Here is a 14,441-nt window from a genome sequence, read left to right as displayed (position 1 = left end):
CCCCCTCCATGCAATGCCCCTACGGGCACAGAACTCCCCCCCATGCAATGCCCCTACGGGCACAGAGCCCCCCGAGCAGTGCCCCTCAGGCTCAGTCAGCCCACGCGCCCTTTGCGTAGCAGGCAGGGCTGCCCCTAACTCGGCAGCCGGCGCCTCTGCCTCCTCTCCTCACGCCGGGGCTAGCGGCGCCCCTCGGCGCCTCAGAGCTCAGCGCGCCGCCCCCAGGTCCGAGCCGCTGGGCGGAGCTGCCCGCCGCTCTCCCGTCACTGCCGGCCTCCCCCCGCGTCTCCCTCACTCGCTCCCGGGACATCCGGGCCTTCGCTGCCGCTCAACTCCGCCGGGCCCGGAGGGGCCCAGCGCGCCGCACTCCCCGGCGGCCTGGCCTCTTCCCCTTGCGGGCTGTGCTGCCCGGCTGGCGCGCCGCGAGCCCAGCATGGGGGGCAGCCGCTAGGGAGCCCCCTGCTGCCATGCAGAGTCCCGCTGCCCGGCCTGGGTGAGGGGCCTGCAGCAGCACCTGGCAGAGAGATCCTGGGCCCTAGGGGAAAGGGGCTGCCTCCATCCAGCCGGAGACAGCCCTGCCCCACCCCGTCCCCCCTTGGGTAGGGGCTGGCTCCACCTGCTGTTTGGCCCTGACATCAAGCCAGTGCCTGGGCCATGTTCCCGCACCCCCTGGCCCCGGTTGCAGTGCGGGGTGCAGAGATGGGTGTCCCCTCTGTGCGCCGGGTCGCGGTGCCTGCCAGGATGCGGGGCGGCAGTGGCACCATGCTGTTGCCCTCCATGCTCATGTTTGGGGTGATTGTGGCTTCTAGTGGCCTGCTGCTCATGATTGAGAGGGGCATTTTGGCAGAGGTGAAGCCACCACCACTCCATCCCCTACATGGAGACCACGCTTGGAGGAGCAGCGGTGACACCAGGGCAGTGGCCCCCGAGGACATGGATTACCAGGTGCTACAAGATGTTCGTAACCGGACAATCCGCACCATGTGTGGGCAAAAGAACATGCCTCACAGCATCTGGGAGCTTTCAGGAGGTCAGAGGAAAACAGTGCTCAAACATATCCTGGTCAGTGATAAATATCGTTTCTTATATTGCTACGTCCCCAAAGTTGCCTGCTCCAACTGGAAACGAATACTGAAAGTTTTGGATGGAGCGCTGGAGAATGTGAATGTCAAGCTCAAAATGGACCACAAGAGTGACTTGGTTTTTCTTGGCGACATGAAGCCAGATGAGATCAGCTACCGGCTAAAGCACTACTACAAATTTATATTTGTTCGAGACCCGATGGAGAGACTTTTATCAGCTTATAGGAATAAATTTGGAGAGATCAAAGAGTACCAGTTAAAGTATGGTGTGGAAATAGTAAAAAGATACCGAAAAAGCACCAGAAAATCTGCAGGAGATGATGTCACCTTTTCTGAGTTTCTCCTATACCTGTTAGATGAAGAGGCAGAGAGAATGAATGAACACTGGATGCCCATCTACAACCTATGCCAACCCTGTGCGGTGAGGTACGATTTCATTGGATCATATGAAAGACTGACTGTGGATGCAAATTACATTCTTGAACATATTCAAGCACCTTCTTTTATCCGTTTCCCAGAACGACAATCATGGTATAAGCCTGTGACTCGGGAAACTCTACATTACTATCTGTGTAACACTCAACGTGGGCTTATAAAAGAACTGTTACCAAAATACATTCTGGATTTCTCATTGTTTGCCTATCCTCTTCCAAATATTACTAGTGAATTTTGCAGACAGTGAACTTTTTCTGTTTGCGGGTTGGTCTATGCTAGAATCTTATGCTGATAGAATAATGTTGTGCAACATTTTTGTACTGGCAGAAGCTCTAGTGTAAGCAGTTGTATCGGCACAAAAATACTTTTGCTGGTGTAGATTATTTCACTCAATAACCTGTATACATTCTACTGGCAAAAACACTTTTATGGCAGCATGAACTGCAGCTACGCAAGGAGGTTTTGGTGGTATAGCTACACTGGCAAAAGCTACACTTTTCTAGTGTTGACAGAGCCTGTGAAACAATCTGTGTCCTATGCACGTTTCCTAATTTTATACTTTTTAAACCTTTTAAAATATCAAATATTATATGATATATAGCCTTTATAACTAGAATATCTTTGTATTGTTCCAATTTTACAATGTCTATGTGCCGCTGAGTTAAGCACAATAGCTTTTATATATCTGTTTTTTTAAAAACTTCTCTCTACAGCACAAGACATTGAATATTTGCAAAAGAATCAGGGAATGGATATATTTTAAGCACAAAGCATTGTTCTGTTTTTGTGGTCCAGGTTACATTTTCTGGGACAGAATTACCCACAGCATCAACTGTATTAGCTGTTTTTTAAAGTTACTGCAAGATAGTTAAATTGTTCCGAGATTGAACTGGTGGAAGCAGTGATGGGAAATTCTGAGATAAAAGTATTTTGTAAACTGGGCCTGAGTATCCATTGTCTTTACACTTGTGGAGTGCATCTAAAGCTGACAAGTCAGTTCTTGTTCTGTGACGTAGCAGTGCCTGGGTTGTGAAGTATTTTATTTCAGTATTGAACCACTGTTGTATTCATAGAAAAAGTTAATGTGTTCCTCTTGATACAAGATGTTAACTCAAAGACAATTCACTGTTAATTTTATTTTGTGTGATTAAAGATCTGAGAATGCCAATTACTTACATAGCGAAACTAACATTTGGTGTAGCAATATACTTATTACTAACAAATTCTTTTGTCCCTCTTTTTTTTAAAAGTTATTAAAATCAAGAATTTCTCAGCCTTTGTAACAAAATTTAGAAAGTAGCTTATAGTGGTTATACAGCCTATGGAGAAAAAACAAGAAAAAATGCTTTATGCAGCTGCATTCGATGCTACTGTAAGTAAATGCTCAGTTCTGCTTTGTTTATGTGCATGACATTTTCATAGCTATTTATATGTAAGAATTATGATTCAACTTGAAAAGTGTGGATCATAATGTTCAGATTTGTTCATGACAGTTTATACAGTATCTGCATTTTTAATAAAATTTATATATAATTTTTTCTGTGGCTTGGTGCTTTTCTTTTAGTCATGGATTGTTGTCGTTATTATTTATTTGTATTACAATAGCAGCAATGCCCCATTATGCTAGCCATTATACAAACATATAACAAATAAACCGTCCCTGTGCTGAAGAGCTTACAATCAAAGAGTAAGACCAAAGAGAACAAACAGGTGAATAAAACAAACAGATGAGGGGGAGAACAAGGAAACCATTAGATAATACTACTCAGCATGAAAAGCAGTGGATACAGCAAACCATATGCCTAACCATTGTCCAGTTAACCTAGAGTGATGTTGATAGATGTTAAGATGCATCATACAGTTTTTTATTTCCTAGAAGCACCTTTTTGTAATGTGACAGGCATTTTTAAAAATGTTCTTTATAACTTCTTAAATACTGCCACCTTTGTAGCTAGATGCACATGCTGTGTTAATATTCACTGTGCATATATGGGATGTCTCCTAACAGTGTGCCCTATAAGGCTGTCTAAGGGAAGTGGTATAAGCCCACATTTCAAGCAAGCCTGGACAAAAGCACTAGGATATATACACCTCTACCCCAATGTAACGTGGTCGTGGGGAGCCAAAAATCCCTACTGCATTATAGGTGAAACGCCATTATATCGGGGTAGTGGTGGCAGTGCTACAACGGTGATTTAAAGAGCCCAATACATACCTATATTTCAAAATACTAGCCATAGTCCCTCCCTCTAAATCTACCCTGTTTTTCTTTACCCTATTTGTTTGTGTGTCATATCCATATCCTTTGATTAGCTTGGTTCTCACAGATGTGGTTAAGTTGTAACCTTAGTTATTCCTGAGGCTCTCCATTGATTTCAGTGGGAATGCGCAAATGTGATGGACAATAGAATTTGGATCTTGGTGCTGGAATTTATCAAAACTTCTAGAAATGTCTGGATCATTCCCCAGATAAAGGCAGCAGATATTAGTCAAGAGTTTTTGTAAAATGAGTGTAAATGATGGAGCAAAGCAAGTGTAATTAATTTTGATCTCTGAATTTATTTAAATTGAATACACTGGATGGAACTTACTCTCCCTCTCCACCCTGTTCTACACCTACATCTATGATTATCACAAAAATGTTCTCTTGTTTGGCTTTTTGCTTTTTTACTAAAAAATTAATTTAAAATAGTTGTAAAGGTTTAAAATGCTTGTTGGCTTACATGCTGCAGCTTCCCCTCTCTAGACAAGATTTGATTTCTACCCACAGAAGGGTCAGTGTTCTGCTTTTCTTTGAATCTCATACTCCTGTGCATTTGCTCCTGTTCATGTTATCAATCCCCTTTTTTCCATTTAAGCCAAGAAAATTACCCCCTTCTCAATTTTTTTTTGTATGTTAATGCAGTCAGGAAATTCAAAGTTTGTTACTCACGGCATGAGCATAATTCTGTCACTGAATGTGCTATAAAATATACACAGGTATGCAAAATACTGCATAAATTTAAGGGAGACAAGTTATGGTTGCTGCCATAAGCTGAACTTGATTTCCCTTACTTTGTCAGGATTGCAGCCTATCCTGGCATTATTGATTCTGTTTGCTTTTAATTCAGCATACTGCAAACTGTGGTCCACTGATCACAAAAGTGAAGGATCAGTCAGTGCTCATTTAATGATACTTCCTGGTCCTGTTGTCCAAAGTTTTTAAGATTTCCTGAAGCATTTTTTGGCCAACTAAGAACAAAAACATAAGCTCCTTCTGCCTGCTCCATGTCTTTTCTTTTGTCAGGTGTTTCTTTGCTGCAAAATAAATCATGATCAAATGCCATAAATGATATCAAAATAGTAGGGGTAGCAAACACAGAGGAGGCTAGAACTAAGTGGCAGGCAAACCTGGAAAGCCTAAAGTTGTGGAGGATGTAAGCAACAAGGGGGGGCTTTGGTGCTAATAGAAGTAAAACTGTCACCAGCTTAATTCCAAAGGGAGAGGACATAACCAATCAGCCACTAACTGCTTTCGTGTGTTCAGTTTGTTTTAAACGTTTTTTTTTTCCTGGCACTGTTCTAAATTGGCAGGATTAAATAGCTGATTGCTCCTCATTAGTTTCAGTAGTGATGTTTCTTTTTCTTCCTTCCTACCTCACTCCTTGCACTCATCAAGCACAATAAAAAGCTATCATTTTTATTACTAATTATTTCTTTGTTTAACCCACACAATGTACTTAGTGTTGCACAATACACAAAAAGAAACAGCTCTCATCTGCCCTAAAGATCTTACAATCTAAAAAATCTTTTTTTTCATAGTAGAATAATTAGATTCTTTTAAAAAGAGACAGATTAAGTAACAAGACACTAGAGATACTAGTGGGAAAGAAATTGCTCAGATCAGAAAAGCCTCTGCAGTAAGGACAAGCCTAAACTGAATTCTTGCCAAGAACCAGTCTATCTCAGCAATGAAATGTAAGGAAAGTCTGAACATGGCCCCTTGAATTCTGCAGCACTGCAGTTCCACTTTTTGCAGTAAGGGAAGGGGAATTCCTGCATCAGCAACTTGAATATGCTGTACCCCCTCTGGCTATAATAAGCATTAATCAGTGTCTCATAACACAAGAGTCAAGAGGAGAGAAAAGAGAAGTAGTGCAATATAGCTGCCAGATTTTATCTACTTTTTGTGACTGGTCACGAACTTCTCAGCCATCTCTAGAGTATCAGTGAGCTATGGGTGCGGAGCATGAAGTGAGCATGACATGCCATCCAACAGACCTTTGACCTGATTCTCCCCTTACACCAGTTAGTTCCTGATCCTGCAAATTGCTTTACATGAGCAGATCCTTGTGAGGCCAGTTTGCAGGATCAGGATCTAAATTGAGAATAAAATTCTGATCCAACACCTACTGAAGTCAATCAGTGTCATTTCATTTACTTCAATGGGTACTGAATTGGGCTTTAACTTAATTGAAGTCAACAGAGTTATTATACCATTGTATAATTAGTGTAAGTAAGTGGGGAATGGGGCCCCTTGTGAGGACAAGCAATTGTGAGGTCACGGACTACTAGTGAAATTCCATTTGTGCCTGCAGACAGAACTCTTTGGTCTTAATGTGTACCATAGAGGCAGGAAAACCAGAGGATGTGTTTACACACTCTAAAATGGGATTTGGTGCCAACCATGCATTTTGACACAAAGTTGCAAATTCATGTTCCAGATCTATCCTAACATTATGAAGGCATCTTCTCATCTTAAAAGAGCAGGAAGTAGTGATGTGTTTCCATCTGTCTACTACAATCCTTTTACCTAATACTTTCTAATTTTGTAATCATAAGCCCTGGTCCTGACCACCCTCTGAGAAGTCTGCACGTTTTGCATATGGAAGTATTCAAAGATAAGTAGACACTATCTTCCCAATGTAATGTGGTTTACCAGTTTATATGTTTGTGTTTTAATATATGCATAATTGTAATGGATAAATTAGTGTTTGTTGTTAATTAGGTGCTTAATGCAATTGTTTAATGAAGGAACTCCAGGAACAAATGGTCACCAATGGAACTAGCTCAACTGACTGCTTAGAATTTTCACGTGTTCACAGACTGTATAAGAGTTGCGCACATGGACATCAGATGCTGTCCGTTAGAGAAGTGGCAGAGTACCTGTTAGGTCTGCACGGATGTCGAGGACATCCTTCATCGGTTCCTGATCCTTCCAATGATAAAAAGGCTTCTAGCATCAAGTCTTACCTGGTTCCAGCTGTTGTGGTTCCTGGGTCCAGTCATCCACGAAGGCTCTGTGCTCCTGCCTCTGGCCATGCCAATCTGGGTCCGGCAGTCAAAGGTCCAGAGTTCTGCTATCCGTTGCAACTGAAGCAGGTACTTACAATCAACATCTGATTCCAGTCCATCACCCAACATGTAACAGTACAGTTTCTGGGGTGCCAGTTTGTTTTATTTAGGTTATTGAGGCCAAGGGTTAGTATTGGGGCTGTCATGGTATAATTCCCCACTCTGAACCTTAGCATCCGAAAGATGGGGTACCAGCATGAATTGCTCTTACTCAATTACCAGCTTAGTACTTGTAGTGCTGCCACCAACCAGGAATTCCAGTGCCTGGTACACTCTGGTCCCCAAAACCTTGCCTGGGGAACCCCAAGACCCAGACCCTCTGGATCTTAACACAAGGAAGGTAAACCCTTTCCCCCACCGTTGCCTCTCCCAGGCTTCCCCTCTCTGGGTTACCCTGGAAGATCACTGTGATTCAAACTCCTTGATTCTAAAAACAGAGAGGAAAAATCCACTTCCCCCTCCTTCTCTTTCCCCCTCCCAAGCTCTTCCTGAAGCAGAGAAGTAATCTAACACAGAGAGAAATAACCTTCTCCTCCCCCTTCCTCTTTCTCTCTCACAAGTCCGGTGAATCCAGACCACAGTCCTCTGGGTCTCACCAGAATAAAAAAAAATCAGGTTCTTAAACAGAAGGCTTTTAATTAAAGAGAGAAAAAAAACAGTAAAATTTCTTTGTAAATTAAGATGGATTAGGTACAGGGTGTCCTGCATAAGACACTGGGATACCTCCCAGCCTAGTATACAAGTACAAATTAAAATCTTTCAGCAAATACAAATTTGAACCCTTCCCAGCATGCACATTTGCAAATAAAGAAAACAAATATAAGCCAATCGCATGATCACTAGTACTACTATTTAATACTAAGAGCCTGTATCGGAGAGATTGGAGAGAAACCTGGTTGCATGTCTGGTCACTCTCAGAACCCAGAGAGAACAACAACCAAATTCTAACAGCACACACACAAACTTCCCTCCCTCAAGATTTGAAAGTATCCTGTCCCCTGATTGGTCCTCTGGTCAGGTGACAGCCAGGCCCACTGAACCTGTTAACCCTTTACAGTCAAAAGAGATATAAAGTACTTCTGTTCTATTAACTCCTACTCTCTTTTTATGACAGGGGCAATCACAATTGTTGTTATTTTAAGGTTTTATGCATTTATTCTTCCCTTTTCTCTGTTTTTCTTAATTATCCCAATTAAACTATCTTTTCTGTTTTCGAAGCACAACATTCTCTGTCTTTCTTTAGTTCTTTAACTCAGAGGACAGTGGGAGAAGGGTTTAACATTCAGATCTAACCTTCCCAGGTGATAGAGATACTGATAGCCAGGTAAAGGACTTGGCCACTGTTACTGGGAAATAGTATAACATCAGGGATGCCAAATGAACTCATCAGATCCCACAAACTTGCTCAAGGCACTGAAGCAAAGGCCTGATGGAAGTGTACAAAAAGTGCTCCATACAACCTATTAAATTCAGCCGTCTTCTGAAAAAGCTGTATCAAGGTAAAAATCTGATTGACAGTGGAATGACCTGGTCTAAAGCTGCACTGAGTATCCTGGCCTTTGCCTCAAAATGCATCATTGACTTGGGACATTAACATGGAAGCAAAGGTTTCCCCTGGGATTGACAATAGCATCATACTTCTATAGTTGCTACATTTGGCCTTATCACTCTTTTTGAACAGAGGATGAATAACCCCCTTCTTCTTCCGGTCATCAGGGTTGATATTAGTATGCCAGATGATCTGGAAGAGCCTGTGCAACCATGGTACTACAATATCATCATCTGCCTTCAGAAACTCAGGGGTAATGTTATAAACCCCTGGTGCTTGCCCAGACTTCTGCTTATCAACTGCGATCCTGTTCTTTCCTTCTTTGAAGGAAGGTGGCTCTTCTGGAACTTCCTGCCCTCTTCATATGGAAGAGCGACTGCAGTTGATGGACAATGGAAGGGCATCTTGAGAGGATCGTCCCATTTATGCAACTGACCTTGCAGACTCTGGCTGATGCTGCCATCCTGATTCTTTACTGATCAAACTGGTTCCACTTTCCTTGCAAACGCTGCAAAGATGACTAGGGACTGGAGGGATCATGCCTAGTGGCAGCCTGTTCTGAACTGGCTGCCTGAGTTGACCACCAGGATTCTTTCTCTTTTTTACACAATGACTTGACAATATTCCAAGTCAAACCCATTCAGCCTTTACTTTTGCTCTCAACAAACATTTTGTTGAAGATGCAGATTGTAGCCGTGCTGGTTTCTTAGGTGCATCTGCTGTAAGTATCTCTTCACTGATCCCCCTCCCCCTTCCATCCTGGAATGCTTGTGGGATGAATGGGCTGCTTAAACAGCTGGAAGATCAGAAGAGCTCCCAGATAGACAAGGCATCTGGGACTCTAATCAGGCAGCTGTCACACACCCAATGCATGGACACTGGCTGAGAAAAGGGTAGTGTGACCAACTAAATGCAGCCAAGTCATCTCTAGTCGCAGGCCATGAGGAGCAGGTCCTTAAAAAGGGGAAGGTGCCATGTGCTCAGCTGTGCACTCACAAGTTTGTACCTCCCATTAAGGCCCTTTGCCCAGACTGCCTGGCCAGTGGTTTGCTGCATTGCATTCCATTGTGCCTTGGGGGAAGACTTACCTTAGTCACATCATCCATCGCTGTGCTGTGGGACACTTACCTTGAAGGATCCTGACATCTCCAGTGCCATGCCTGTCCTGGGAGTATGAGTAGGCGAGTGTGAGTGTGACCACCCTCCCCTCCTTTCTTTTGAGCTTAGCTATCAGTATAATAAACGTGCTGCTTTCTGCCAAACTCTGGTGGGTCATTAGTCCTCCCTAAGCTTACTAGCTGGCCCAGTTTCTGGTACCAGTGGCAAGTATCAAATATTTTGGCAGTTTCATAGATAATGCTAAAGTATGCTCAAAAGATGCAGACAGTCTTGTGTCAGCATCTGCTGCCATGTTTTGGGCCCTTTAAGTGGCCTCTATAGGGGCGTGGTGATATCAAGTTTGCTATGAAGCTGCGGATCTATAGAACCATAGTCATACCAACTGTATTGCACAGAAGGGAAACTGGGGTACTGCGAAGGGCTGAGGAACCCTGGACTGATGTTTTTGGTTCTTGTCATCTTCCCCAGCTGCCCATATCAAGAGATAGGACAAGATAAGAAATGAGGATATTCAAACCCGAACCAAGCAACTGCCTTCATCAGCACTGGGTTCAGTTTCAGCGGCTTTCTGGGTATGGACGTAATATTAGAATGGAAGACCAATGAATTCAGAAGTGTTGTGTACCAAAAAGTCACTACACAGCCAACGATCATGTGGGTGTCAAAAGCTTCAGTGGCGCAATCCAGGTGGTGCTCAGTTTGTAAGGAGGCCGTGTTCCTTTGGGATTTGTCATGATGATGATGATGATGAAAAATATGTAGAAACAATCCATTAGTATTAATCCTAGCTCATTATTGAGGAGTGCTGCTAAAAGGGACTCCCTAGGTTGTCAGAATGTTACTCTGTTTTATTATGCCACTAGTTACTTTTCACCAGTACACCCAAATATTTCACACAGTCAGGACTTTGCTAACAACAGCTTAGAAGGAGCAAATTAAGTTATTTTGCCTTCACTACCTTTTTGGTCAAGTTTAGGTGATGAATCGGGATTTAATGATGTCTTAACTTTTACATTCTTCTTTCTTCTCAGGCCCAGTAACAAAGCCCAGTAGAAATAACAATATTTCTAGCATACGCATGTCTGAACTCCAAATTTCAATCTGTAATATTGTACATTCAGTGTGAGGATTTTGTTGATCCATATGTCCACACAGGGTTTATTAACTTCCAAAACCACTTAAGCTTGCCAGTTGAGATGTGAAGCTCTGTGGCGGTACTTAGCACAAAGGTCTCTTCAGTGCCACAGATGCAAGATGCAAAAACAGTCTTTCTGCTTGTTGCTTTTTTTCTCCACCAGAGAGCAAATGTTCCATCTCTTCAATATGGTCATCAGTATCTCCCTGGTCCTTTGAGTAATAAAGTGAATTGTTGATTTAATCTGAAACTTAAGTTTAGGAGCCTTGTTCCTCACATCTGTCCATAGGCCAATGCTTTGCTGCTATTTAATAAGAAAGTTCTGAGGTATTTTTACAGATGTTTTAATCAATCTTTTAGAAAATATGATGCTCAGGTAAGGTACCATATTGACAGTCTTGAAGACAAATGCTATCTCTTTCTCCACAGAACAGCCATAGGCAGTACAGGCTTCCCCACATCATCATGCCCACACTCTTCAACTTTGTCATTGAGAACACTTCTAGACGTGAGAGAATAGTTCAGTCTCCATGCATGTCAGTCCTTGGGCTCTTTGTTAAGACTGCCAACAAGAATGGTGAGTAGTGTCAGTTCTGATGGTGATGGTGGTTTAATGATATGGAGATTTGTTTATTGAGAATAGGAGAGAGACCACCAAATTAATTTCATACAGATTACTGAACAATCATTATGTGATAACTTGCCATCACAGCTCACTCCTGACCCAGGATGCCTTCCAACTAGTGAGGGTCCAAGTGGAAGAAAACTTATATCCCCTTATGAGTTCATTAAACTATCCAGTCCTCCTGGTCTTTGTTCCTCCTGGGTAGAAATGAGGAAACAGCAGCAAGCCGTGGAAATTTTTATAGGTCAGTTATCAGCCTCACATATTTTTGCAATTTTGTTCAGTTTCAAGGCCTGTACTTTTCCAGTAATATGTTTTGTTGGATCAGAGACAATCTAGTGACATCTGTAGGCTGGTTAATCGTTGTATATTACTTTACAATAAACTGAATCAGATCAGCAGGAGGAGAACCAAATTATTTGGAATCAAGTTTGCTTAGGTGAAATATTGTTGCCCTAGCCCTTCTGTGTAACACTGCTGACACAAGCGTAGAAGAAAGATATTCCTAAGGATGATGTGAAAATACACAAAGAATATCTATCTGTCCATCCATGCATGTAGTAATCACTGTGGTATCTTAGCTCTTCAGAACATTTTCTGTAGTCAAGGTGGCTGGTCTACATACAGACCTGGAGTCTTCTCTTTTTTCCACATGCACCAAACAGGGAAAGGGCATTTAATAATTGCCTGGTTCTGATTACAGGTTATCTGAAGGTTTCTGTTGTTTCATTCTTTATATTAAAGATTACTTGGCCATGCGGAGAAGCCTGATTCAGGAACTCCTCCTTATGAAATGAGTTTCATATCATCCTCAACTGATTGAGATGTTTAATGACAAATGGAAAAGGATCCTTGATTCAGGTAGTTGAAGTGATGTAAATGTTTGATCTCTGAGCATTTCTATATTAAAAATGACCACTGAAACCCTTTTTTGTTCTCTAATGTGATATGTTGTCTAGTGATGTACTGACATGAGGCATTCTCCTAGAAGTAGGTATAACTGATCATTTCCCTACATATTTTCTTGTTTAGATAGTTATGGTTTGTTATCGGGTATACAGGTATGCCTTACCTGTGTAAAGAATGGCACCTTACATTAGTACAACCGGAAAAAAGTCAGATATTGAGTTTAATTCTAAGCAATTGTAGTGATTACTTGATTGTATTGTTGTTGTTATTAGTTCACTTGTTTGGGGCAATAAAACTAGACTGGTGCTCTTTTCCTTTCAATCATTTTCACTTTCTCATTCTCATACACTAGCACAGTGATGTTTTGTCTGAGTTTCCACTACTGTGGGAGATTTAAAAAAAAACAACAACTCATTGATTCTTTTAAAAAATTAAAACATTTCTATTGACATTTGGTTTTATAAACCCTGTGTAACAATAACTAAATTACTAGCAAAAAATACCTGACAGTGACCTTTTCTTTAAAGCATGTGGAAAAAAGAATGTTTTGTTCAAAGTAAATTCTATTTAAACACAACCTAGGTAGCAGGGCCAATCTTTGGTCAAAGAGAGCCCTGAGTAAGCCAGAACTTGGTGCCCCCCTAAAATATAATCATTTGGGATCACTTGTTTTTCAGTGTCTGATTGCTTCCATCACTTACTCTAAAGGCTGACCATGGAAAGTAAAGAGGTTAAAATGTTTCCCTTGGCCTAAACAGTTGAGCTCTTCTGTATGTGTATCATATTTTTCCTGTTTCCTGTGGGTTTTTTCCTATTGCTTTTAAGAAATAATTTCCTCGCTAGTCAGTAGTGCTGAAGTAAATGCATTAATGCTGCCAGTTACGTTGTTGACTTCTAGCCATGACTCAGTATCTAAATGGAGTAAGGATTGCTGGTGCACAGAAGAAAAAAGCAGTGCCACAGAGAATGTATTTAGTGTCTGCACAAGGAATTAAAACATCATCCCTTCGCTTCCTTGTTGTTGTATGACTGTTATGAAGTGGAGATTTGATGTGGAATGTTCTCCTCTGCTTTTAACTATATGTATTTGTTTTTTCACAGCTCATGTAATGTCCAGGGGATGTGTGCTACAGGACTTTGAAACAACCATAGAAGAAACTATCCCTAACAAATCCATCATTTATACTGAACCCATTATGTGTGGGAGGTTCTCAAACAGAGCAGACATGATCAGTAAAGCTCGTTGTTACGTACCTCATTATCGAGTCTCAGTGCCTTATTTAAGGAACACATAGTAACTGGAGCCCCAACACAACAGGATACAAACTATTATCCATGAATCATACCTACAGTTCACAATAGAGGACATTTTTCCAATGTTTCCCTTAGGTCTAAAGGTGGATCAAGAGGGTAATGTTTGGATCCAGAAACAGATAATGTTTCGTAGTAAGGTTCAGAGTTCAGGTTCGACACCAAGCAGAGGTAGGATTCAGAGTTTAGGTTAGGAGTTAATGAATTGTTTACCCAAAATTTTGGCTGAAATGGAAAAAATCTCATGAGATTAGTTTCTTTTTATGAGATTTCTGCTATTTTAGGGTTGCATTTGAATTAGATCAGGAAAGCAGCTGCCTTCCAGTTTTGGATCCAATCCTGCCCCAGACCCATACAAGTGAGTTCAGATCTGGTGGCTTCAAGCCAAACTCAACATTCTTCTTCAAGAGATGTCCCTGTGGGTGCTCCACTTCAGGTGTCGGTGCGCCCCTGCGCCTTTCATCAGAGATTTTTGTGCAGCAGTACTCTACTGGCCCGCATGCTTTGAAACCTGTCACTCATTCTGAAGGTTACTAGAGAGATGCGCGGCCGGTCTCAGTCTTCTCTAACGCCCCCGCTTTGAGGGGGAGCGGAGCTCCAGCAGCCTAGTTAATTTCTTTCCTTATCTTAGTATTCCTGTAGTAGCGATTTTTTTCTCTGTTTATTACCTGTGTAGTTAGTATGTACCTCCTTTTACCTATAGTTAAAAAAAAAAATTTCTCTCGTTCTGTCAGTGCTTCAATATGATCCTGGCTCCACAGGTTTTAATTTAGGTGGCTGCCTTCCCTTTGTGTAAGGGAAAAAAACAACGCCTATTCCCCCTACTTCTTTTCGATGGGCACCCAAGTGTTATAAAATGCTTGGGGGAGACATCATATCCTCAAACAATGCCCTCACTGCCTAGTTAAGCTCACAGGGCTAGGAAGGACAGGAGTTTAAAGT

At 42.0% G+C, this 14,441-nt stretch overlaps 1 protein-coding gene across 1 annotated transcript; it reads left to right on the top strand.

Moving 5' to 3' along the window:
* Positions 1-298: 298 nt before the first annotated feature.
* Positions 299-3,050, top strand: CHST14 (carbohydrate sulfotransferase 14). The gene has a single exon (XM_032802556.2). It carries the CDS (start codon positions 655-657, stop codon positions 1,762-1,764), a length of 1,110 nt encoding a protein of 369 aa, XP_032658447.1. The 5' UTR covers positions 299-654; the 3' UTR covers positions 1,765-3,050.
* Positions 3,051-14,441: the final 11,391 nt, after the last annotated feature.

The sequence above is a fragment of the Chelonoidis abingdonii genome, chromosome 4 (genome assembly GCF_003597395.2).
Source record: "Chelonoidis abingdonii isolate Lonesome George chromosome 4, CheloAbing_2.0, whole genome shotgun sequence".
NCBI classification, from domain to species: domain Eukaryota; kingdom Metazoa; phylum Chordata; order Testudines; family Testudinidae; genus Chelonoidis; species Chelonoidis abingdonii.
This window is presented reverse-complemented; position numbering and strand designations above follow the sequence as displayed.